Source organism: Canis lupus, chromosome 37, assembly GCF_011100685.1.
Source record: "Canis lupus familiaris isolate Mischka breed German Shepherd chromosome 37, alternate assembly UU_Cfam_GSD_1.0, whole genome shotgun sequence".
NCBI lineage: Eukaryota > Metazoa > Chordata > Mammalia > Carnivora > Canidae > Canis > Canis lupus.
In genome coordinates this window covers 22327990-22353072 of record NC_049258.1, presented here as the reverse complement: position 1 = coordinate 22353072, position 25083 = coordinate 22327990, and the positions used below count along the sequence as shown (strand labels likewise).

The 25083-nt window shown below is 39.2% G+C and overlaps 1 protein-coding gene across 1 annotated transcript in view; it reads left to right on the top strand.

Moving 5' to 3' along the window:
• Window positions 1-16760, top strand: part of FN1 (fibronectin 1) — a 66451-nt gene extending 49691 nt beyond the window's left edge. The window contains exons 35-46 of the mRNA XM_038585906.1: window positions 799-886; window positions 1752-1928; window positions 3180-3269; window positions 3480-3659; window positions 4821-4910; window positions 5871-6337; window positions 7474-7612; window positions 9791-9955; window positions 12030-12155; window positions 12665-12771; window positions 15513-15620; window positions 15999-16760. Of these exons, the coding sequence (XP_038441834.1) occupies window positions 799-886; window positions 1752-1928; window positions 3180-3269; window positions 3480-3659; window positions 4821-4910; window positions 5871-6337; window positions 7474-7612; window positions 9791-9955; window positions 12030-12155; window positions 12665-12771; window positions 15513-15620; window positions 15999-16070 (1809 nt within the window). The 3' untranslated portion in view covers window positions 16071-16760. The remainder of the gene's footprint in view (window positions 1-798; window positions 887-1751; window positions 1929-3179; window positions 3270-3479; window positions 3660-4820; window positions 4911-5870; window positions 6338-7473; window positions 7613-9790; window positions 9956-12029; window positions 12156-12664; window positions 12772-15512; window positions 15621-15998) is intronic.
• Window positions 16761-25083: the final 8323 nt, after the last annotated feature.

Below are 25083 nucleotides of genomic sequence, written 5' to 3'. Positions count from 1 at the left end.
ATTGTGTTCTTTGCCTCTGCCATCAAATAATCAAGTAGAATTCTCTGTATTGACCTAAGCTCTTCCAGATGACTGTCTGGGTGGGACTTTTATAAATCGCGTTGGATTTTACACAGCTCTTTAAGTATATATGCATGTTATATATTTTTAAATGGTTTTATGAGTGTATGTGGGGGTGGGAGGCAATTCATATGTCCATAGGCTGGATGCATAAATCCACTTTGGTTATGCATTTTCTGAGCTTTGTTACCTTGGCAAGGAGTATTCTCCAGTTTATACCAACCTACCTGACCCTCCCTCCAGTGAAACGTTTTTAATCCTTTTAGACACGCATGTGGAAAACTAGCCCGGAATCTAGGAAATTGATGTACTTCTTAACATAAGGCCAACCCCAGAAGAAATGACAGAAAGAGTATTCAGAGATAGGATATTCTCTCTGCCTCTCCATGGTCAGACAGATTCATGATTGGCACTTGTCAGATCATAAAGGAGAAAAACAGGCTAATACCTATTTTCCCCATTTTAAATCAGCTCGGTGTAACTATGTAAGTTATAGCTTACTTGGTATTAACCCCTAAGCACATTTTTTTTTTTTCCCTAAGCACATTTTTAAATTCCTAGAATTTACATGTGTTGTTGATCATCTGCAGTGTAGGAATGAAATTCATCTAGGAATTTATAATGCTGTGCCAGTTTATTTTTTTCTTTTATAACCATTGTGTTTTTCTGGTGCTATAGTGAAAACACCTGGGCTTCCGAAGATCATGTTGCTAAAGCTTACCGTGTCCTTCTTTCTAGGTGGCCACCAAATATGAAGTGAGCGTCTATGCCCTTAAGGACACGTTGACAAGCAGACCGGCTCAGGGAGTTGTCACTACTCTGGAGAGTGAGTAATCAACAAACATTCTCCATAAACAAAAATTAAAGAATGGTAGATGATTTTCTAGATCACCAAATTAATAGGATTCCCAGTGTGGAAACCGCTTTGCCTGCCCATCTTTTTACCACTGTCACCTTTTACGCCCCTCCAGAAGCTGGCATACTGGCACGTAAATGGAATCACTTCAAAACGTTACCATGTTAGTGTTAGGAACTAGGACTGACACCTAGTTTATGCTCTACATGTTGGAACTTGTTTTCATGATGTTTGGGAAAGACACACTGGCTTCTGCTGTACCTTAATAGTGCAGTAAGTATTGGATGAAACTGGGCCTGCAATCTAGTTTTGTGCCGTATACTATGCTCTTTCAGAAATCACATAAAATATCAAAGTTTCCTCATCTATAATATATGGATGCCATTGCATACATTGAGAGAGAAAAAATGAAGCCCTATAAAAAAGACCACTTTACCAACAAAACGTATACATACATATATTATTGCTGGCCGGACATATCATTGTAACTCCTGCTACACATATTTTATATCCTAACAAATTAATAACTTTAACACACTTATTGAGGTATTTGTAGATCCCATAAAGCCAGACTTGGGAACCACTGGTAGTATCTGTAAAGGTTTTTAGTTAAAAAAAAAAAAAAGTTTTAAAAAAAGGTACGTGAGGTGAATCTTTTCATATTTTCTAATTCCCATCAAGCTTTCTCTCTGAATGCAGCAGGAGAAAAATCTATACATGGTTAGTTATGTGTAGAAATGGATATATTTGGTCTATAGTAAAGAAATGCTTAGAATATCAAAACCTTATCAAAGTGAGTTAGCCAGGCACTCATCTCTAGTTTTGATCTGTGCAGATGTCAGCCCTCCAAGAAGGGCCCGGGTGACAGATGCTACCGAGACCACCATCACCATTAGCTGGAGAACCAAGACCGAGACAATCACCGGCTTCCAAGTTGATGCCATCCCAGCAAATGGCCAGAATCCAATTCAAAGAACCATCAGGCCAGATGTCAGAAGCTACACCATCACAGGTCAGGGAACTCAACTTACTCATCCTGTTCATTGATTGCTACTCACAACATACATTAGCTTATCAGTTACTCCACCACTTACACAGATTAAATTTATTGTCAGTGTTTTAAATAATCTAGCTATAATTTTTAAAAACTTATTTTCATGTTATGATTAGAAATAGCTGTTCTGTGAATGCTTGATTTTATCTAATGTTTGTCAGAGAAAAGGCATAAGTTCCATTTATGAAATTTAAGCTTTCATCAATGCACCCTTACTAGAAAAAAATGTAACACAATGCTTAAAACCAAGAGAAACTTAATAGTTGCCTATAGTTCTTAGATTATAAAACATAATTCAATTTTAAAAAGCAAAAATACTACTTCATAAAGATCCAAGTTGTAGTCAGAGAATGTTCAATATCTTGCTCAGTTTAGGTCTTTATGAAATTTAAAATTCTGATTCCAGTTACCAATCAGTGACTCATTCATTACAACAAAGAGAAAACACACTTAGTAGGTGCTTGCCCCTCATTCTCTAAGACAGCCACTAATTTTTTTTTCTTAAGATTTATTTATTTGAGGGATCCCTGGGTGGCTCAGCGGTTTGGCACCTGCCTGTGGCCCAGGGTGTGATCCTGGAGACCCGGGATCGAATCCCACATCAGGCTCCCAGCATGGAGCGTGCTTCTCCCTCTGCCTGTGTCTCCTCTGCCTCTCTTTCTCCCTCTCTCTCTCTCTCTCTCTCTCTCTCATAAATAAATTAATTTTTAAAAAAAAGATTCTTTAAAAAAAAAAAGATTTATTTATTTGAGAGAGAGAGAGCAAGAGATTGAGAGCATAAGTGGGACAGGCAGAGAGAGAGGGAGAGAGAATCTCAGGTAGACTCCATGCTGAGCACAGAGCCCCACATGGGGCTCAATCTCATGACCCTGAAATCACGACCTGAGCCAAAACCAAAAACCAGACGTTCAACTGACTGGCCTCCTATGCACCCCTCTCCAAGACGGCCACTTCTAACATAGCATTTTTTAATTTTAAAAATTTACTTTAGCCAGTATCTCTGTAGGCACCAGTGATTTTCTTTTGAGATAATGTTTTTCATTAACAGCACCCATGCCAGGCTCTAATTTATTGCTCAAATGTGGACCACTTCTGTGGTCCATATACATAGGGGATGATAGAGGAACCGTGAAAATTACAGATGAGTGTGAAAATTTTCCTAATGAATTAAGATCAGATAAAAGGCATCTATCTCTTCACAAATCGCAGGTTTACAACCCGGCACTGACTACAAGATCTACTTGTACACCCTGAATGACAATGCCCGGAGCTCCCCTGTGGTCATTGACGCCTCCACTGGTAACTACTTTTTTCTGAAGAAATGCCACCGACTTATGTGTGATCAGTCACGTGAACTTAAGAAACAAAAATGAGGCTGACAGTGAACCATTTTTATAGTTATGGAACTCTTAGATTCTCTAAAGTCTGTTTCTAAGGGTGGGGAAAGAGTGTGGAGATAAGTTCCCTGGTTATTCATTTTCTTAGAGACTTACTTTTGTTTTCTTTCAGCCATTGATGCACCATCCAACCTGCGTTTCCTGGCCACCACACCTAACTCCTTGCTGGTATCATGGCAGCCACCCCGTGCCAGGATTACTGGTTACATCATCAAGTATGAGAAGCCCGGGTCCCCTCCCAGAGAAGTGGTCCCTCGTCCCCGCCCTGGCGTCACAGAGGCTACTATCACTGGTATTGCTGCTTCCATGTTGCCTTTTTTCCTGCGGACTCCCTAGGACGCACGAAGTGCTTAGCAGATTCCAATTGTGTCTTTGATGCTGTATCATGAAAACAAGAAGCCCCATTTCTGTTAACTTCAAAAAGCACCCTCTATGGAGGAGCTGTAGGTCTCAATACATCTCAAAAGGCATGAATTCATGAAAACACAATAATGCTAATACTGTCATAATGGCATAGCTAGAATATTTTTATTGGCTGTACGTTTACCAAATATTTGTCAGTCCTGTCCTAGGAAAAGACATTTCTCAAAATAAACTAGCAAATTGTGATCCTGCCCTCCCACCAGCTCCCTAAAGGTCTGATGATCTTATAGGACTTGTCAGAGTACCACCTGCCACCACCCTCATTGCCCAGTTTCACAGAATGGGCTTTGAGGCAGTGATTCCCAACCACCCACACTGGACAGCACGCCTGGAATGGGGAATAACACTGTCTATTTCAATGAGAAAGATCACAAGCCTCTGGTATTATTTTTGGCCAGGAGATTAAAATTTTAAACTCTGTATAGGATAGCATCTGGACTTAAAAATCCAGTAGAACATGGAGATACCAGAAGGAGACACTGCTTTTTTAGAAACTTTGGGGAGAGGAAAATAGAATGAGATATGGAAGGAAGTAGCATTGGATACTTCCTACAGGGACCACACAAAGATTGGCCACTCTCTCCTACAGAGTACTTTGCCATAGTCTAAGTTTTCATTGATCCCGCCACTGAGGACCATCTGGTTATTAGGCCCTAAATAGATTCATGTATACAATCTGCAATGATCTCTCCCAAATGTATATCCTGCCAGTGGTGTATGATGCTGAGAGATTTCCTTGAATTCAAAAGGGCAAATAAGAACACACGTTAAAAGAATACCCATAAAAAGTTAGCATAGAAGCACTTAGCTGTTAGATTTGGGAGGAAAGTTATTAATTTACCAAGTAGCCATGATATGCAGAGTACTGGGGTTTTGTGGAAAAAAAAGTGAAATCGATTTTACCTGTCAAGAGGCCAAAGGCTAACTAGAGAGAGGATGCTTGCTTCCCAGTAGCATCTCCTGGTCAGATCAACTCCCACTTGACTAGCTGAGCCCATGGACATAACGTGATGATCTGTCCTTCCATCAGGTCTGGAACCAGGCACCGAATACACCATCCAAGTCATTGCCCTCAAGAACAACCAGAAGAGTGAGCCTCTGATTGGAAGGAAAAAGACAGGTAAAGGGCGCCTTCTGGGTAATAGGAAGGTAATCAAGATAAAACTAATTCGAAGTCAAAAAAAAAATAATAATAATTCGAAGTCCTCAATTTTGCGGTGAAAAGTTTCTTCAGATTTTGATACTTTTCTCGCGGAAATTTTTTCTTAGCTTAGCATGTATGCTGTGCTCTTTGATAGCACAAATAACCTGACATAATCTGCAGCATTTGGTTTTATTTTTTCTTAGCCAGTTAATATAAAGCTTTTTATTCACCTTTAAAAAAAAAAATCTAAGCCAGATAGTAAAATGTAGAAATCAGGCTGCTATTATTGCTATTCTTCTATACCTTCTGTTGAAGTTAATGTTAAAAAAAAAAAAAAATAGGGAAAAGAATCCTTCCTATTACCTTTATTTATTATTTGGTTTCTGAAACTTGAACTAAATAAATAATCTTACTTTTTCATCTAATTTCAGTTTAATTTGAAGAAAATTCTCTATTTATACCAATAGGAGAGTTTTAGAAATAAACATGTATGTGGTTTTATCTATTTTTACCATTTCAATTCATGAAAAACTGTTGAGTAAAACCTCTGGAATTCAAATAATTAGTGTGGATTCTAGTCCCTGTAATATGATTCTCGAGTGAAGAAAAGAAGAAAAAAGGTCTGCACATTTCAGCTCCATTAGGCTTAATTTGAGCAGAAGTAGCTTCTATGGGGCTTAGCGGTTCAAAGCTTTGTGGGTATGATAAATTCATACTAACGCTTTTTTCGTTCTAAACTATAAAGAAACCTTTGAGAAAAATCATAAAGATTTCTTTTTTGGAAAAAGTGTCTTGTGATCTAAGAACTGCTAATGTTCTCGGGGCTTTGATCAGATTGATAAACAGTCATTGTTGCCTGAATTGGTAATGACTACTGCTGCTACTTTTGGGAGCTTAACACGCTTTGCTTTTTTGGCTCTAACCTCTCTTGGCTAGATGAGCTTCCCCAACTGGTAACCCTTCCACACCCCAATCTTCACGGACCAGAGATCTTGGATGTTCCCTCCACAGTTCAAAAGACCCCTTTCATCACCAACCCTGGGTATGACACTGGAAACGGTATTCAGCTTCCTGGCACTTCTGGTCAGCAGCCCAGTGTTGGGCAACAAATGATCTTTGAGGAGCATGGTTTTAGGCGCACCACACCGCCCACAACGGCCACCCCTGTAAGGCATAGGCCAAGACCATATCCGCCGAATGTAAATGAGGAGATCCAAGTTGGTCATGTCCCCAGGGGAGACGTAGACCATCACCTCTACCCTCACGTTATGGGACTCAATCCAAATGCCTCTACAGGACAAGAAGCTCTCTCTCAGACAACCATCTCTTGGACTCCATTCCAAGAAAGCTCTGAGTATATCATTTCATGTCATCCAGTTGGCATTGATGAAGAACCTTTACAGGTAATTGATTTTCTCTCTACTTCTGGGCAGCCTAGAAATAAGTAAGCTAGGTAACTGAAGTGACCAGAGCTCTGACATAAGGTGGCTACATTTTTAGGGCCTCTTAGAAAGGTAGCATGCCTAAGCCCTGATATTTCTTTTTTTTTAATCTCGGTATGGCTGTACTTTGGGGGATGTACTGTACCAAAGAATAGCATCAGCTTTTGTTTAGTAGAGAAAATAAAACCATTTCTATTATTCTCGCACATTTGAGGCTCCTTAGTAATATGGACAAAGAAATGATCTGAGGAAAGGGAGATAAATATTCGGCCTGAAGTTACGTTTGCCCAGGAAGGGCTACAACACCATCCTCGGGGCGCCTGGCTGGCTCAGTTGGAAAAGCACGTGACTCTTGATCTCAGGGTCGTGAGTTCAGAGCTTCACGCTGGGTGTAGAGATTGCTTGAAAATGACATCTTTAAAAATAAATTAAAAAAATAAAATGCCATCCTTATGGTTCGTCCTTGAAGAATCCCATTATCTACAATACGTCCGAGGAAAAAGAACTTAAATGAAGCTGTGCACATCAGCTGTTAGAAGTGACTGATTCTCTAAAAGCACTTTTTAGTTTAGCCTGCTGGTATCAATTTTTAGTGCGTTCTTGTTTTTGGAAAGTGGCAGAACTTTAAAAACTGACTGCACTGTGAAAGATCTATGGGCTCAGAAACATGAGTTTGAGGATTTGCCCAAATGCTCTAAGGGCCCCCATGTGAGGGTCACATGCCACCGTGCAGATGATGAATGTATCTCCCCCACAGCACCATGTCCCCGTGTGATGTGCCAAGGGCATGGCCGGGGGACCCCAGTGGGCTGGCGCAGACCTACAGGCAGGGCAGGACGAACAGGCGGCCCTCTGTTGGATTACTGAGGGCTCCAGGTGCAGGTGATGGACGGGAGATTTTTGACAGATTGAGAAGATGGCCCCCCAGCCAAGTTCCGTTTCTGCCCATGGCTGGTTTGGGACCTTCACACCCTCCTTCTTTGTCTCCCTTCGTTTTATGAACACAGTACAGGCTATTGATAAGAGAATAGGGTGAGTCGTGTCAATTCCTCACGATAACACTTTCTCCCTCACTTTGGATGTGCCAATGATTGCAGTTCCGAGTTCCTGGCACTTCTGCTAGTGCCACCCTGACAGGCCTTACCAGAGGGGCCACCTACAACATCATAGTCGAGGCACTGAAAGACCAGAAGAGGCACAAGGTTCGGGAGGAGGTTGTTACCGTGGGCAACTCTGGTATGTGAATGCCTGGTTCCTCAGGCGCGGGCTCCCCTCTGGACTACCCCAGGGACACTTCTTCTCTCGACTGTTCCTTTGTGGCTCTTGTCATTTAACTTTGGCACGTGGTGCCGTGAAGTAAAGGAGCAACTTAAAATTCGGTGATTTTCTTTTCCCTCATAGGATGCTAGTTTCATTGTAAAATCTTTATTTATCTCAATAGATAGAACCTCACAGAGTGACATGAGGATAGACCTGGAAGGGACCTCAAACCTGGCTCAGGCCAACACTCTGACGCCCTGCTAGCGAGTGTCTTGAGTTGTTACAGGGCACAAGTCTCCCGATGGCTGTTCCCAGACCCTCTGCTCCTCACTGTGTTGCTGTCCTCTTGAGTGATTGCTGAGTACAGAAACCGATTACCTGTAAAGGAAATTCTCGATCTGCAGACACTAGTAACTGCTGGTTTTTATTCCTGCTATCAAATGCTACTAACATAGCCCCTTTCTGTTCAAAGGGCTACCCTTCTTCCAATGTTACTTCAATTTCTTTTTCTGATTATATAAGCCCAGAGCCGAAATAGAGGTTAAATGATCGCTGACTCCTCTTTGTAGCACCTGCAAAGTCCTTTTAAACCAGTCGTTGTAGCACCTGGCTTTTCAACCTGCATCAGCTGAAGAGTCACCAAGAAACATGAGATAGGGAATCATCAAAACCACGAGTCTTCATTTTTCCCACCAGAGGGTTCTCTATTCCTCAGCAGCAGGGAGTGCTAAATTCTGTCTCCGTCAAGTGATGGGCTCTAATCCTAGGGCCAGTTACTGAATCCAGGGTTGCAGATGATGGTGCTATTTCACCTGCATAAATACATGTGAATTTAAGCAGTTGACATTTTGGTGGGGGATCATTTTGTGCTTGTTGGGTTATGTATCCATGGTCATGCATGCCTTCTGCTTTGCGTGGTTTTGCTAGTAGAAAGCCACATGAAAGGAATTTTCAAAGACATTTGTGCTTTTTCCACATCATTTTCTTTTATAGGTTCCATCTCCATAACTTACGTCAGGTGGAATTTTAACTGGTGGCTATTTTTAGGAGGGTTCCTGAAACCCCTCGTAACACTTTAGGTTCCTTTCATTTTCCTTTCCAAACCCGTATCCCTGGCAGCCGTATTTTGCATTCTAGCCAGGTGCTCCTGGCTTTCAGACATGTCAGACGTTAGTTTTTCCCACTCTTATTTTCTTCCAGGGCGACGCCTTTTACACTATTACACATTTCAAATATCTATTGCTTTGGAGTTTTTGATTTTTGCACCGTAAAAAGGAACATACACAGTGGGATTCAAAGTCACAGAAGTTAGTTTATGTAATTTTTAGGGAATCATTGGAAGTATGCTTTGTTTACACAGATTACTTTAAGCTTTCTCAAAACATAAAAACCAGTATCTTAGGCAACATGAAGAAACTCCATTATTTATTCTTAGTCATTCGTATTCCTTGCTTTCTCATACTTGGAACAATTGATTTTATTGACAAAGTAAAGCTGTCCTACTACTATCATACTGATGTACAAAATCTAGGATCTTTGCACTATGGTGCAAAAAATACAGTAATAAAAGTGAATATTGCATTTTCATGGTGTATAAAAATGGCCAAGACTTTTGCATTTAAAAGCAAAGGATGCTTTTGTGTGTGTGTTGGCAATGGACCGGTGCTTTGAATTCATAATATCCTGTAATCTTTACAAGATCCTGAGCAGGTAGATATATTTTTATTATTAATCCCATGTTACAGATGAGGGAAGGAAGGCAGAGAAATGAGAAATAACTAGCTTAAGGTCGCTCAGGTACTTATGATGCAACATTCTAGTCTTTGCCTACTTGAGTTCTTAACTAGCTTAAAATGCCTTAAGATATGTTCCATGTGCTATAGACTAGTTTTACCAGAAATGATGACTTTTTCTTAATATTGGTGGCAAAAAATATAAGATGGGCTCCTTTTGAGGTGTTTGTGGCAGGTGTCCGTGGGCAGCATCTAAGCATTGTTTATTAAGCAACTAATGCATTGGTGAATCTTAATGCTGCTGGGATTTCTGTTTTAGACTAAATCATTAGAATAACAATTCCGTTTTCTTCCTCTGGTCCAAAACCACCAATAAGATGTCTTTTTTTTTTTTTTCTTTTTCTTCCTTTTCTTCATGTAGTGGACCAAGGCCTAAACCAGCCTACAGATGACTCGTGCTTCGACCCCTACACGGTTTCCCATTATGCCATTGGAGAGGAGTGGGAGCGGTTGTCTGAATCTGGCTTTAAGCTCTCGTGCCAGTGCTTAGGCTTTGGCAGTGGTCATTTCAGATGTGACTCATCTAGTGAGTAGCTTGCTTTGTCCATCCCCTCTAGTTCCATGCATTTGCACAAGGTGCCGAGGAAGCATGTTTGGCAGATACGGGCTCTTCCAAACATGAAGCAGACGAGGGGAGATTGCTTAACTCAAAGTAACATTTTGCATCATGAAAAATGATGGGAAATTTTACTTGTTGAATATTGCTTCACTTCAGGGGTTCTGTGTTAGTACAACTATTAATTAAAAATAAATTTGTGAAAAAAAAAAAATAAAAAAAAAAAAAAAATAAATTTGTGATGGTAATAGGATTTTTAAAAATTTTCTGTTAAGATGGTAAAGTCAAACTCTCTGGAGCCGAGTCTAATGAAGAGTATCAGAGACAAAGGAATTCCAAATCTCTTTTAATCTTTAATGTTGAATGAGCTCGGAGGTGAGAATTTATACTTACACTCTCTTTCAAAACAAACCAAACATACACATATCATTGTACACATACTTTCATATATACACACACTCATATCACACATACACATAGGCACATCAGATAGCTTGAATCTTGCCAGATAGAGAGTACTGATAATCATCTGTAGATAATTGAGAATCAAATCAATTTTTGATTTTCAAACTATAAAAAGATTTTAATATTTTAAATTATATTTTCAGTTAAAATGATCCAGGGTTAACTTACTCTGCTTTGAGATTTAACATTAGAATTTATAAAACTTTCATTTATGCTTTGTTTTTAGGGGGTGTGATTATTATTATTATTTTAAGATTTTATTTATTCATTTATTCGTGAGAGGCACAGAGAGAGATTGGCAGAGACACAGGCAGAGAGAGAAGCAGGCTCCATGCAGGGAGCCCGACGTGGGACTCGATCCCAGGTCTCCAGGATCATGCCCTGGGCTGAAGGCGGCACTGAACCACTGGGCCACCGAGGCTGCCCTGGGATGTGATTATTATTAACAGTTGCTTTATTTTTATAGGCATTAACCATTATAGCTTATAAAAAAGCCTCCACAGACATATCCAGAAATTATATTTGGAGAAATCCAACATAATAGATTTTTTAAAGATTTCACACTAAAGTATGAAATGGTTTAGTTCAGACTAAAATATGAAGATGAGTAATTTTTTCAATGCAGACTACTGTGCTCAACCATCTGAACATGGAAATATCGAGCAGGTGTGTCCTATGCCATTTAGGAGTTGGAAGTTTTAACATTTGTCATCAGTTGGGTGGTTTTTCATTTCTGAAACTGAACTATTTTAAGTTTGTGTATTTATTACCTAGGTAAGTACTTAGGCACAATTGTGGGAACAGAGAAAGTGATTTCTGTGATTCTTGGGCTCAACTTATATATTCTTTGCTTAGATTTCATAATTGTTGAATAATTTTTCAAGTTTAGGAATGAAAAAAGTTTAAGGGATGGCTGACTTCTACAAACTTCTCAAGTGCATTTTGTTTCAGTTAAAACCTTGGAGATTAAAAGTCATCCTTTATGGATAGATAGCAGTTAAAAATATGTAACTGTGAGTTTTAGAGATTCCTCAGAACCTATCTTACCTAATAACCAGTGATTTATAATTTTGTTTTTGTTTTGTTTTGGGTACACAGGTTAATTCTTTTACTCTTTCCATTTACAAGAAACAGATTGTGGCATGTAGAAACCAGCTGAGCTTTGTTTCTTGGTTAATGGAACTACTTTGTATCCAGGTTCTCTGCAAATCTGAAAAGTGACTTTTCATTTATGATCCATTCCCAAAAGACTATTTAAATCCTACTTTGGTTTTCAATAGTCTTAATCCTTAAGAGTGAGAATGCAAATGAAGGTCACTGACAATTGACGATTCTTGTGACATGATTGTGGTGGAATGAATTGCATCTTAAAATATCCTAGAGAATGTTAAATGGTAAAGATAATATTTTTAAAGCGAACCAAAAAGTGGTCTGTCATGGAGATCATGACCCTCAACTTTTCTTGCCACTCCTTCCAGGTACCTGCCTTTTAAAAATCCCGTGACATGTTCCAGCATGTGGTCTTGTTGAGTCAGAACACACCAATCACTCTTTGCCTCTGCTTTTCCCCACCCCACAGAATGGTGCCATGATAATGGTGTGAACTACAAGATTGGCGAGAAGTGGGATCGTCAGGGGGAGAATGGCCAGATGATGAGCTGCACATGTCTTGGAAATGGAAAAGGAGAATTCAAGTGTGATCCTCGTACGTGCATTGCCACAGATCATTTTTAGTGCCTTATTAAGCACTCCCCCTTTTATTACGGAGCTGTAACTCTCATTCACAGAAATGATTGGAGACTTTAGGTCTCCTTGAGGAGTGAACACTGGGTTTGTTAATCTTTTGATTTGGGAAAGTGGAGACAAGCTTCAAAAATGAGCCATGATTTAATGTTATTACAGGACACAGTAGCATTTTCCCGACCTGAGTGTTTTGACCATAATCTGCAGTGAAATATTGCAAGAAAGCTTTATGGGTCTTTAGATTCAACTTTTAAAATATGAACCTTTTCCACTTGATCAGATTTAGTTTTTGGAAGTGCTGCCCTGAGATCTGTCCAGCAGTACCTCTGTTACCAATGTATCCCATAAACATGTGGGATTTTGGCTGTGGTGATACGCATTTTGAAGAGAGACAGAACCCACCCCTATATAAAGGTGAAGTCTGTATTATTCTCAGCCTTACATGAGCTTCTGATTTGTGTCTCCGTGTAGATGAGGCAACGTGTTACGACGATGGGAAGACATACCATGTGGGAGAACAGTGGCAGAAGGAATATCTCGGTGCTATTTGCTCCTGCACATGCTTTGGAGGCCAGCGGGTAAGGCCAGCCTCCCTGCACAATTTAGATACTATAAAAGGGAGGCTTCTGCACTGGTGATTAAGGGGTCAGCTTCCTGTCTGTATGCTGTACACAAAGGTGTGGTGGTGTCCCTTAGGAAAGTTGAAATGCTTCATTTCCTGTGGGCACGTAGCTGCTAACATGAGGCTACTGTATACCCCTTCCCAGTTCTTCCATCTCCTTGGACGTCTCAGCTGCTCTCACATCTACTATTCTGAGGCTGTCTCTATTTTTCAGCAACTGAAGTGTTAAATGCTGGGTGGCGTTGGGCCTCTAGATCCATGATGGTGGATAAGGTGTCCCTGTGGCGTTGTTGTTAAATATTTTGAATAGCATCCTGGATCTAAGAAAATACCACTTCCTTATACCTTCTGTCAATCCAGTAATAGGTTCCTGCTACAGGTCTAGCACTGTGCTTGAGGAATATGGGACAGACAGAGGGATTGAGAAATGGTCCTGGCTGTTAATGATACAACTGAAGACATTAAATTAGCATACATTGGAAGTCAAGCTTAATTAAGTGAGTTTCTTAGTGGGTCTGACAAAGAGTTTTCAGGTAGGCTGGAATCAGCAAGAAACATTTCATGGAACAGCATACACTGGCTGGGGTTTCGGATGTTTAAAATAGGCTAAGACCAGAGTTAACGCATACCACCTGGGATGGGAAGGAGCGGGCATATGTGGGTTCTAGTGAGCCAGCCCTCTGCTCAGTGCTTGTGGTAACAAATCAGATGGGAAGAAGTGTGGGCCACTTATGAAAAGGCCTGGAAGCCTACTGTTTAAGCCAGAAGTTCTCAACCATTTCTAATCTGTGCCCTCCTTCACTATAATAAAAAAAATGCTGTGCTTTCCTCTAATGTTATTTGAAATTTCAAAATTAAATGACTCTTGTAACTCAAAAGAATGGAACATAACATGCTTTTTGTTTTCAGTGAAAACGTCCCCTCCGATAGCTCCTCACATTCTGATACATGAAGACCATGCTCCTTACCCCAGGGTAGGATTCACTGGTTGATGCCTTGGGCATTAGCCAATTGTAAGTGTCCAAGAAGAAAGGGAGGGAGTATGATGGAAAATGATTTTTAGGAAAAGTAATCTTGCAGCAGGGAAGGGTCTTCAAGGGTCTGGGTCTGCCCCCACCTGAGGACTGGGACAGCCCGAGGAAACTACTCTGATCTCGTTCCACCTCTAGTGGTTAGGTGGGGAGGGAGAGGCCCCCTATTCTGATAGAGAGAAGCTATGGAGGTGCTCTCTGTCTCTCATTAACACTTATAAAAGAGTGTGATGGTGGAACACTTCTGGTAAGCGACTGGTATAGAAATGTGTGATGAGAAGTGAGTTTGTAGGCTATGGTCTCGCTTTAGCGCCTCCTCATTATTTATGCACATGAAACCTTTCATTTGTGACACCTGTTCTAAGAAAGTACCAAATGAGACACTTAAGACAGCAGTGGAAACTGTTACATTTTTATATGAAAGCAAGATTCAGTGATTCTATAAGTAGGTTTTTACCTGTATCATATTAGGTATCGTGAGGAATATGCTTTTATTTTATTTTTATTTTTTTATTTTTATTTTTTTAATTTTTTTTTTTATGATAGTCACAGAGAGAGAGAGAGAGAGGCGCAGAGACACAGGCAGAGGGAGAAGCAGGCTCCATGCACCGGGAGCCCAATGTGGGATTTGATTCCGGGTCTCTAGGATCATGCCCTGGGCCAAAGGCAGGCGCCAAACCGCTGCGCCACCCAGGGATCCCGGAATATGCTTTTAAATGACAAAGATGTCTGAAATATTTAAGTGACAGTATAAGACAGAAAGTGATTGTATTATTTAAGGTTCTTTTGGTTGTAAGAGGAAAGCTGGATTCAGGTTGGTTTAGGCTTTTAAAAGAAGACTCACATGACTGAAGAGTCCAGGATCTGCCCGCTGCAGGGCTGCCCCAGCAGTGGCCTTCAGAGTCTCTCACTCTCTCATGTGCTTTCTTCCTTTGTATTGGCTTTGTTTTCCAAAGGCTCCTGCTGATAGAAATATGAATCTGTCAGCCCCATGTTTATCCCCTATAGGCCTCGGAGCAACAGTGAAAGAGAACATGTTTCCTCGCACTTTGAACAAAAATCTCAGAGAGAAGTCTTAGGGGTCCAACTGGGTCCTGGTCCCCTCTTTCATCCCATGTCTAGCGATGGGAGTTTAAGAAGGAAGTGACGACAGAAGGAGCATGGCCAGGAGTTGCTCAGCTGTGGGACAGTCCCAAATCCACCAGCAGTTCAGTGTGGCTCTCCCACTCTCTCTGAGCAAGTCACTCTTTGGGTCTGAGTTTCCTCCTATAAAATGAGGGTGTTTGGCCCTCTGCTCTCAACTCCCATTTAAAAAGCTCTAGGATTCTCAGAAAACTTCTCTGTGACTTCTAGTACAGAAAGCTTCTTAGGACATTGGGACTGGAACGAGACTTAGCCGGTGGGTGGGGTTTGAATAGGAAGAGAAAGGAGGACATTGCAGGAAAAGCATAAGTGGATAGGGGCAATTATAAGATATGAATAATACGCCAAAATGTATTCTATAAGTTATAAATGCATAAAATCATCCTCAGAGCTTCCTTAGTGGTCAACTGCTCATACTTTGGCAGTTGGGTAAGACCTGAAACTCTTGGTTAACTCAAGCCCTAACTGTGATGTTCTCAGGTTACTGTAAACCCCATCTGACTTCATGCCTGTGTTCCCTCAGGGCTGGCGCTGTGACAACTGCCGCAGACCGGGGGCCGAACCCGGTCACGAAGGCTCCACCGGCCACTACAATCAGTACTCGCAAAGATACCATCAGAGAACAAACACTGTATGTGCACCTGCACCTTGAGTGTTTCTACCCTAAACGCGGTTAGATACCTAGTAGGGAGTCTCTTTCTGTAGGCAGCTCTCTTCTGAATGAACCCAATATTCTTTTTTTCTAAAAAAAAGTCTTAAATGCCTTGAGGAGGAGACTGTACCCTGTGACATAATGAAAGTTCAAATGTATGAAACTCTTGATTGAATATCTCCTCTTGCCTAGTTCATTGCTAAGTTCTTGAAGCTAGAGATACTCTCCTCTCTGTAAATAGTTGTCATAAAAACCTCCCCGCTTTTGTTCTGTACACTTTACGGGATTTTTTTTGGTAAATTTTGCTTCTATTTTAACAGTGCTGTTTTTTTTTTTTTCCTTTTTCTGTTTTAACAGAATGTCAACTGCCCAATTGAGTGCTTCATGCCTTTAGATGTACAGGCTGACAGAGAAGATTCCCGGGAGTAATATTTTCAACCCAGAGAAACAAGCATGGATCTCCGCCAAGGTCCATCCAAACTGGAGTGATGTTAGCAGACCCCATCTTAGAGTGTTTCTTTCTTAAGCCCTTTGCTCTGGAGTAACTTCTCCAGCTTCAGCTCAACTCACAGCTTCTCCAAGCATCACCCTGGGAGTGTTTTGAGACTTTTCTCATAAATGAGGGCAGTACATTCCTGTTTTGCTCCGAAGTATTCAGTACCGCTCAGTATTTTAAATGAAATGATTCTCACTTGTGATTTGGTTTGGGATCAATAGGGAAGCACAGGCACCAACCAACATATACAATGTATTGAAATGATTTTCTCAGAATTTGAAGTAGGAAAGTTACCCAAACACTTCTGCTTCCACTTAACTGGCCTGCAATATTGTAAGAATGGCATATCCTTGTTACTGTGATATTTAAAATATCCACAGTGTCCACCTTTTCCAAAAGATTCTAGTAATGATCTAGAAATATCTTTCTCTTATCTGTTATTTATCAATTTTTCCCAGTATTTTTATATGGAAAAAATTGTATTGAAGACATTTAGTATGCAGTTGATAAGAGGAATTTGGTATAATTATGGTTGGTGATTATTTTTTATACTGTATGTGCCAAAGCTTTACTACTGTGGAAAGACAACTGTTTAATAAAAGATTTACATTCCACAACTTGAACGTCGTGGCTTCTTTTTTTGCATAAAGAAATTTGGGGGAAAAGAAGAATCCCCATGAAGGTTTCTTTTCAGTTCAGCAAGCATTTGAAAACCTAAGATCTTGTACAGCTCTCTCCTTCTTGGAGATTTAAGTACAAAATTCTCCAAGTATCTCATACAAAAATGGATTCATTCTTGTCACTTCATCTTTTCAGTAATGGAACTGGTTTCCTATTCCTGCTTTCCTAGATTTTAGTGGACTCAAATATTTGTTGAACTTGCTAGCCAGGTCTTCAGAAGTGGGATTGAAAGAAACTTTCTTTCCCTATTCTTTTCCAAACATCATTCTTCTCTCCCTCCCTCTCCTTTTTTCCCTTCACTGAATAAACACCTATTCAAAGAGGCTACCTACAAGGAAGATAAAAAGAGGACAGAGATGTTAAGCTACTTGAATAGTACATCCTAGAGGATTTTCCTTGTAGGGAAATGGTGTGGTACAAGAACCCCAACCCCACTCATCTTGATTCCTGCCAGCTGACACTTTCTGGGTGCCCCAGCAGAATAGAGTTTGCAAACTCCTGATCGACAAAGGATATCTCCTTTTCGATTTAACTTTGGGGAAACAACAAAACTTTGAGATTAACTGTGGAATCTAGAATAGTAAATATTGTCACTGGAAATAGTTAATTTTTAGTTAGCAAATATTCGTAATTCATACTATACAAGATGTGGAAAATATTTCTTATTCACTGTTGTGTAATCAAAGAAAATATTTCCATAAGTATCTGTCAATGAGGGATGCCTGGCTGGCTCAGTGGTTGACCATTTGCCTTCAGCTCAGGGCGTGATCCCAGGGTCCTGGGATCAAGTCCCTCGTTGAGCTCCCCATGGGGACCCTGCTTCTCCCTCTGCCTATGTCCCTGTGTCTCTCATGAATAAATAAACAAAATCTTTAAAAAAAAATGTCAGTGAATATTAAGACTAAATATAGAAAGAGATTTCCTCAGGGTTCATTTGTTATAAAAAAAAAATCTCACATTTGAATTGATTTAGTTTATAAAATGCCCTGACATTTAATATCTCACTGGGAGGAGGTTTTGCAGTCTAATTTTATAAAGAATGCAACTCAGATTAGTTTCCCTTAGCAAGACACAGACCCAAACCCTAGATTTCTGTTTAATATTCTTAATCATTGTTTTATTAGGGCAGTAATGACCAAGGTAGCAGCAGCTCTATGTTAAAAAAAAAAAAAAAAAAAGAAAGATACAGGAAGAGATTGTGGCACTGTTACATGACTGTCTCACATAAAGTGTCATCATTGGTCACTCAATATAAATCTACACACCATTTAAGATGCAGGCCTGAGGGAAAACAGGCTGGTCCTTCTGTCTTCATATATGAAGAGGGGGCCCCGGGTACCATGCGGGTGAAGGTCTATACCTCGACTCCATCTTGCTTAAAAGCTTAAAAGTTTTGTATCTTAAAACATAAAAAGCAGCTATCAGTTGAGAATGTGTTTTGCACCACTTGCCTATCTGCAAACCTAGAACTATCTTTCCCAAATGTGAGTTTAAGTAAATCCGCTTGGACTATATTAATCAAATGAATAGCAATCCCTTTTGACAATTTATACTCTGAAATGGAAAAGACACGAGCTCTACATTTAAGATTTAAAAATACCACTTTTTCCAGAATGTCTGCTAGAGTCTCAAAAGAAATATATTCATCTTAAAATAAACTTTCAGTAGTGAATCAGTAACTGTATTTCAATAATAAGAACAAATTAAGCACATTTTATGTTTTGGCATCATAATGCAAGAATGGTAAAATTTTCTTTTTTACTATTTCTCAGCAAAATTGTTCAAACATGGGAACTAAGAGGATTTCCAAAGTTCTTTCACAGTTTTTACTGACTCGTGATACTTCTCCTGAGAATTCTTAAACAGGCCAGATTGAAAAGGCATAATTAAATGACCAATCTGTTTTCAGGCAAGAAATTGCCAAGTCAAGAAAAAAATCAGGTAAAATCAGATTTTAAAAAGAAAATTTGTAGATTTGAAGCTTTACTTTGCCTTGCTGCATTTGATTTGTAACAAAATTTGTGTATTTATATTGTTTTCAGCTGTAATGACCTAAGTGAATGATGCAAATTAATATGTATAATAATATCACTGTAAGTCTGTGGGGCACACTTTCCAAGGTAGTGAATAAAGAAATGATCACGTGGAAATTACAAGTATAGGAAATGACTTTTCTACTTAATTATATTTCCATTGAAAATTCTATTCCATTTCTAGTTGCATGAAACTCATTAAAGTGATTAAGGAACATCAAATGAGCACATTTAAATACTGAAATTGCTTCCTATTCAGTAAATTCCCATTACTGTGGTAGGGAAACTGGTAGGCTACAATTAAAAAATCCCATTTTCAGGAGATACATTTCAACCACTAAAAAAAAAAAAAAATAAGACCACTCCTGGGATTTCTCATATTTGGGAACATTTAAAGATAACCATAAAGGCTGATAAAGCAGAAGCCGTGCAAAGATGACCTTGCACTGCCGTGGATTTTTCTAAGAAAACTCTTTTTAAAGAGTATATGGTGCTCATATTTGAAATAAGAGCTGTTGTCATTGCTACATTGTCTCACTCCATATCTTCATTAAAATAAAAGAGATTAATTTGAATTCCAAACAAAAATCTATATATTAAAAAGGAAGGAAAGAAAATAGTACAATAAAGGAGCAGAGAAATGGTGCTTCCGCTGAAAGCCAAAAACAGAAATTCCTTTTTTAACATTTCTTAGTAGTAGGTATGATATTAAAGCATATTAATGATATTCTACATTTCCTTGAATTCCTTTTCACTTACTCTTTAGAGACATGTGGGTTTCAACAATATTAGCCAAATTTATCTCTGAAATAGCTCCTGTGTGGAGCCCCCAGCGGCCCACAATTAGCACAGCTTGGAGGCTGTGGGAGGCAGCCAGCAGGTGATTGTTGGCAACCTGTACTCACGGGGGCCGGAATCCCATGTCCTGCACACTGCCCACCACGACAGACTCCTCTTAGATAAAATACAACGAAGGCTAAAGATTCTCCCTTGGTCTTTTCTTTTCTATCTTTGCATTAAGATACTTTGGAAACTACCATTTTGTTCCAGAAACAAACATTGCCTCTGCCAGCAAACCACTGGACAGGACTTTACAATGAAATCTACTGATCTGTGTAATTTAGCATTAGTTGTAAGATGCTGAGCCAAGTGCTGAAAAGCTATATTTGACTCAAAGACATGCTGCCTTGGTGGAGAAATGGAAACCCTCATACATTGCTAGTGGAGCAGTAAAATGGCCCAGCTGCTGTGGAAAACAGTTTGGTGGTTCTCCAAAAAGTTAACCCCAGAATTGCCATAGGATCGAGCAACTCCACTCCAAGGTATATACCCTGGAGAACTGAAAACATATGTTCACATAAAAACTTGGGATGCGGGATCCCTGGGTGGCGCAGCGGTTTAGCGCCTGCCTTTGGCCCAGGGCGTGATCCTGGAGACCCAGGATCGAATCCCACGTCAGGCTCCCGGTGCATGGAGCCTGTTTCTCCCTCTGCCTGTGTCTCTGCCTCTCTCTCTCTCTCTGTGACTATCATAAATAAATAAAAATTTAAAAAAAAGAAAAAAAAAAAAAAAACTTGGGATGCCTGTGTGGCTCAGCGGTTAAGCCTCTGTTTTTACCTTAGGGTGTAATCCCGGAGTTTCTGGATCTAGTCCCATATTGGGCTCCCTGCATGGAGCCTGCTTCTCCCTCTGCCCCTGTCTCTGCCTGCCTCTCTTTGTGTCTCTCATGAATAAACAAAATATATATTAAAAAAAAAACTTGTACACGTGTTCATCACACCACTATTCATAATAGCTAAAAGGTGGAAACAATCCAAATGTGTATTAACTTAGGATGAGATAAACAAAATGGGATATATCCATACAATGGAATACTATTTGTTAAAAGGAATGAAGTTCTGAAACATGCTACAACATGAACCTTGAAAATACTATGTTAAATGAGAGAAGTCGGGCACACAAGGCCACATAAGAGTCCATTTATATGAAGTGTCCAGAATAGGCAAACCAATACAGAGAGTAGATTAATGGGACAGGGGGAAGGAATAGAAAATAACTTCTAGTGGGGATGGGCTTCATTTTGGGGTGATGAAAATGTTATAGAACTAAGCAATGGTGATGGTGATACAGCTTTGTGAATATACAGCACTTAAAATCACTGACTTGTACATTAGGAAATAGTTAAAATGGTCAATTTTATGTTATGTGAATCTTATTTCAATAAAAAAAGAAGAAAATGCCACTTTATTTATAGAAAGTTTCTGTAATATCCTTTTATTTATTGATAAGATGTGAGGTGTGGGGAAACAGAGTAGATGGAAGGTTTAAAGAACTCAGAAATCTTTTGGCTACCTATTCAGAAACTGAAAAACATCTTCTACAAATATACACTATTTTTAAAGCAATTTCCATGCACTAATATCATCCTCCACTACCTTCCATATGCTTCCATATACACAAAAGCATTATGAATAATAACTATCATTTTTAAAAGATTATTTATTTATTTATTTATTTGTTTATTTATTTAATTTGATAGAGAGAGTACAAGCAGAAGGGGCAGGGAGAGGGAGAGAATCTCAAGCTGACTCTGTGCTGAGTGTAGAGACTGATACAGGAGTCCATCTTACAACCAACCATGAGATCACAGCCCGAGCTGAAATCAAGAGACACCTACCTAATCGTCTGTCCCACCCAGGGGACCCTAGCATTTTTCACAAATGGTATTTTTTATGTTCCAGGTGGTGTTCTAATAAGTGTTCTTACATACTTTGTCTCATCTACTTCTCATAATAACCCTACAGGGTGGGTACTGTTATCATTTTACAAACAGAAAAGTGAGGGAAAGGCTGAGTAGAACTGCCTAACATCACACAGCTCCTAAGTAGCAGAGTTGGGTCTTGAATCTGACAAACTAGTTTTGTGTGGTTTTAACCAGAAGTGCTTTCAACTGAGAGCTACTCACCCTCTTCAAGAGCAAATCCATTCCTATTTTATAGGTGAGGAAACAAACTGCAAGAGGTCAAACAACATGCCCAAGATCACACAACTGGTGAGAGGCAAAACATGTGATTATCATAAAAAGCACAAGGTAGTATTCTGGAGGGAAAAAATAGGAAAAAAATCCAGAACATACATACCAGTGGGTATGGGAAAATTATTTTCTTGACCTGGTTAGTGGTGACCTAGGTGTTTGTTTATAAATTAATCTTTAAACTGTAGGTGTTTTTTTCTTTTTCTTAAGATTTTATTTATTTCTTTGAGAGAGAGGGAATGAGGGAGAAAGCACAAGAGGGGTAGGGTCAGAGGGAAGTAGACTCCTCACTGAGCAGGGAGCCTGATGTGGGGCTCAATCCCAGGACTCTGGGATCATGACCTGAGCCAAAGGCAGCTGTCTAACCAACTGAGCCATGCAAGTGCCCCGAACGGTAGGGGTTTTATGCACTTTTCATAGCTATGATTCATTAGAATTTATTTTTTAAAATGGATTTGTGCCTAGTAGACCACATTATATACAGTTTCTACATGAGGAGAGATAAACTCAGGAGAGATGGCAAGAGATATGTGAGGTAAAGGTTAACAGAAACTTTGGAAAGCTTGTCTTAAGAAACAACAACAACAACAACAACAACAACAAAAAAAAAAACCTAAGAGAAAATGTCTCTCTCATTCAACCCAGAACTGAAAGTCTAGGAACAATCTTATGGGAGTTTTGTGGGGTGGGAACGGGGAAATGTTCATTAAGCAGGTGGAAGTTCTTATTATGGGAGAAATACAGTTATAAATTTAAAGCAATAGTACAGCGGAAATAAAAAGTGGTTCAAGCTTTATAGGATGATATAAGCAGGGTCCAAAAATATCAATCACTGAAATGAATATAAATGAGCTGAATGCAAAGGTAAAGGCTGGCAAACTGCATTTAAAACAAAAACAGATTTCAGATATATCTGCACTTAAGGCATAAGAGCACCAAAGAATGAAAGAAGTAATAGACATATATAAACCAAAAAAGAGCTAGTCTCGCTATGTTTATATTATATAAAATAACTTTTTATATATTTTATCTAAGAAAAAATTTTTAGTAGGATTGGAGTTAGTACATAATAAAATCACTATGAAAAATAGTAACTTAATGCATGCAAGCACTTTTTTAGCTTCAAATATACATGTAGCACATTTATAAATCTGCAGGGAGAAACCAGTAAACTCATTTTCACAGGGGGAGGTTTCAATCCATCTTTCTCTACTGTTGATAGATTAAACTTAAAAATCATTAAACTACAACTATCAGTTTAAAAGAAATAAAGGAACAGAGGCACAAATGTAATAAAATGACATCACAGGAATGCAACAACGAAATTCAGATATTGGGAACTCTATGGAACCAAAACCCTGGTATCTTCAATAATTCACTGCAAAAAATAAATAAAAATTTAAAAAGAGGAATCAGTCAACTAAGAGACTTGAGATGCACCAGTCAAATGCAGTATGTGTCTCAGGCTTGGATCTTACTACTAACAAACTTGGGGGGGGCGGGGGGGAGCTAATGTGGAAAGTGACTGAGTATTTGATATTAAGAATTGTTATGCCTTTTTAAAAAAAGATTTATTTATTTATTTGAGAGAAGTGCAGGGAGAGGGGGAGATAAAGAGAATCTCAAGCAGACTCCCCACTGAGCCTGATGCAGGGCTTGATCCTAGGACCCTGAGATCATGATCTGAGTTGAAATCAAAAGCCAGAGAGTTACTTAACCGACTGAGTCACAAAGGTGCTGCAGAACTGGGATGACTTTTAATGTGATACTTGAAGTATGGTTATATATATTTTTTAAATACTTTATTTTCTAATACTTGTATTTATAGAAAAAATTGTGAAGATGGTAGAGTTCCCATATGCCCTATACTGTTTCTCCTTGTTAGAGTTAAGAAATCAACTGTGACTCACAATAGCTAAAACATACGTCATTCGTACTTTTGTTTTCCTGGTGACCTTCCTCTGTTCAAGCAGTCCATCCTGGAGCCATTATATTTAGTTGACATGTCTCAGTGTCTTCTAGACTGAGTTCCTCAGACTTCCCTTGCTTTTGAAGATCTTGAGTTTTCAGTACTGGTATTTTGTAAACTGTCCTTCAACTGGGTGTTGCCGGATGTTTCTCTTATGACTGAACTGGAGTTGTAGATTTTTGGGAAGACCACAGAGGTAAAGAGACAATTCCATTTGGAGGTACACATTACATACGTGACATGCTTATTTAACCCTCATCACCTGGCTGAGGTCCTGTTGGTCAGATCTCTCTGCTCTAGTTACTCCTTTATCCTAACCCTTTCCATGCTACATGCCTTGGAAAAAAGTCACTATGCAGTCTGCACTTAAGGGGTAGGGAGTTATGCTCATCTTCTTCAAAGTGGAGTATCTATATAAATTACTTAAAATTCTGCACAGATTTATTCTCCATTCATATATTCAATGATTCATTAGGACAGCCGTAAAATCATTGATTGGGTTATAATCCAACACTACATTACTTCACTGCTTAAGTGATTCCAGTTTTGGCTATTGGGAATTCTTTTGGTTTGCTCCTATGTCCTTTGACATACTCGCATCATTGTGTGTCTATTTTTAAAGTACTTCCTTAATTTCTGGCACTGTAAAGCGATCCAGTAGTCTTATCTCGTATTATTTCCTGTCCTAGTTAGTCCTAGAGTTAGCTATTTCTCTAAGGACTCCTGAATCCTTTTATTGGTGTGACATTAGAAACCATGAATTTGGCACTAGGTGTGCTCATTGCTACTGAGGTATCATTATTTCTTGGCCCTCTCAGCAGATAAGCATTATTATATATTTTAAAGAGTAAAATGCTACTTAAAATTTTTTTAGAGGTAACTTAAATATCTGCAGAAGAAATACCTATATTGTGCTTCACAATAATCAGTGTTGAGCAGTAAGTGGGGAAATAGTAGATAAACTAGTGATCATGAGATGTATTTGGATGACAAGCAGTTTAACTAATTTGATTGTGTCCACCTCAAAACTTCCATAAAACGGCACTTTAAAAATTCAGAATACTATGTACCAACAATATTGAAAACTTAAGACAAAATGGTCAAATTCCTAGGAACAAAAAAACTACACTTTGCTAGAATTGACTGAAAAACAAAACAAAACAAAACAAAACAAAAACTAAGAAGTGGAAACAGTGACTAGAAATTTTCCTATGATATTTATACGTGTT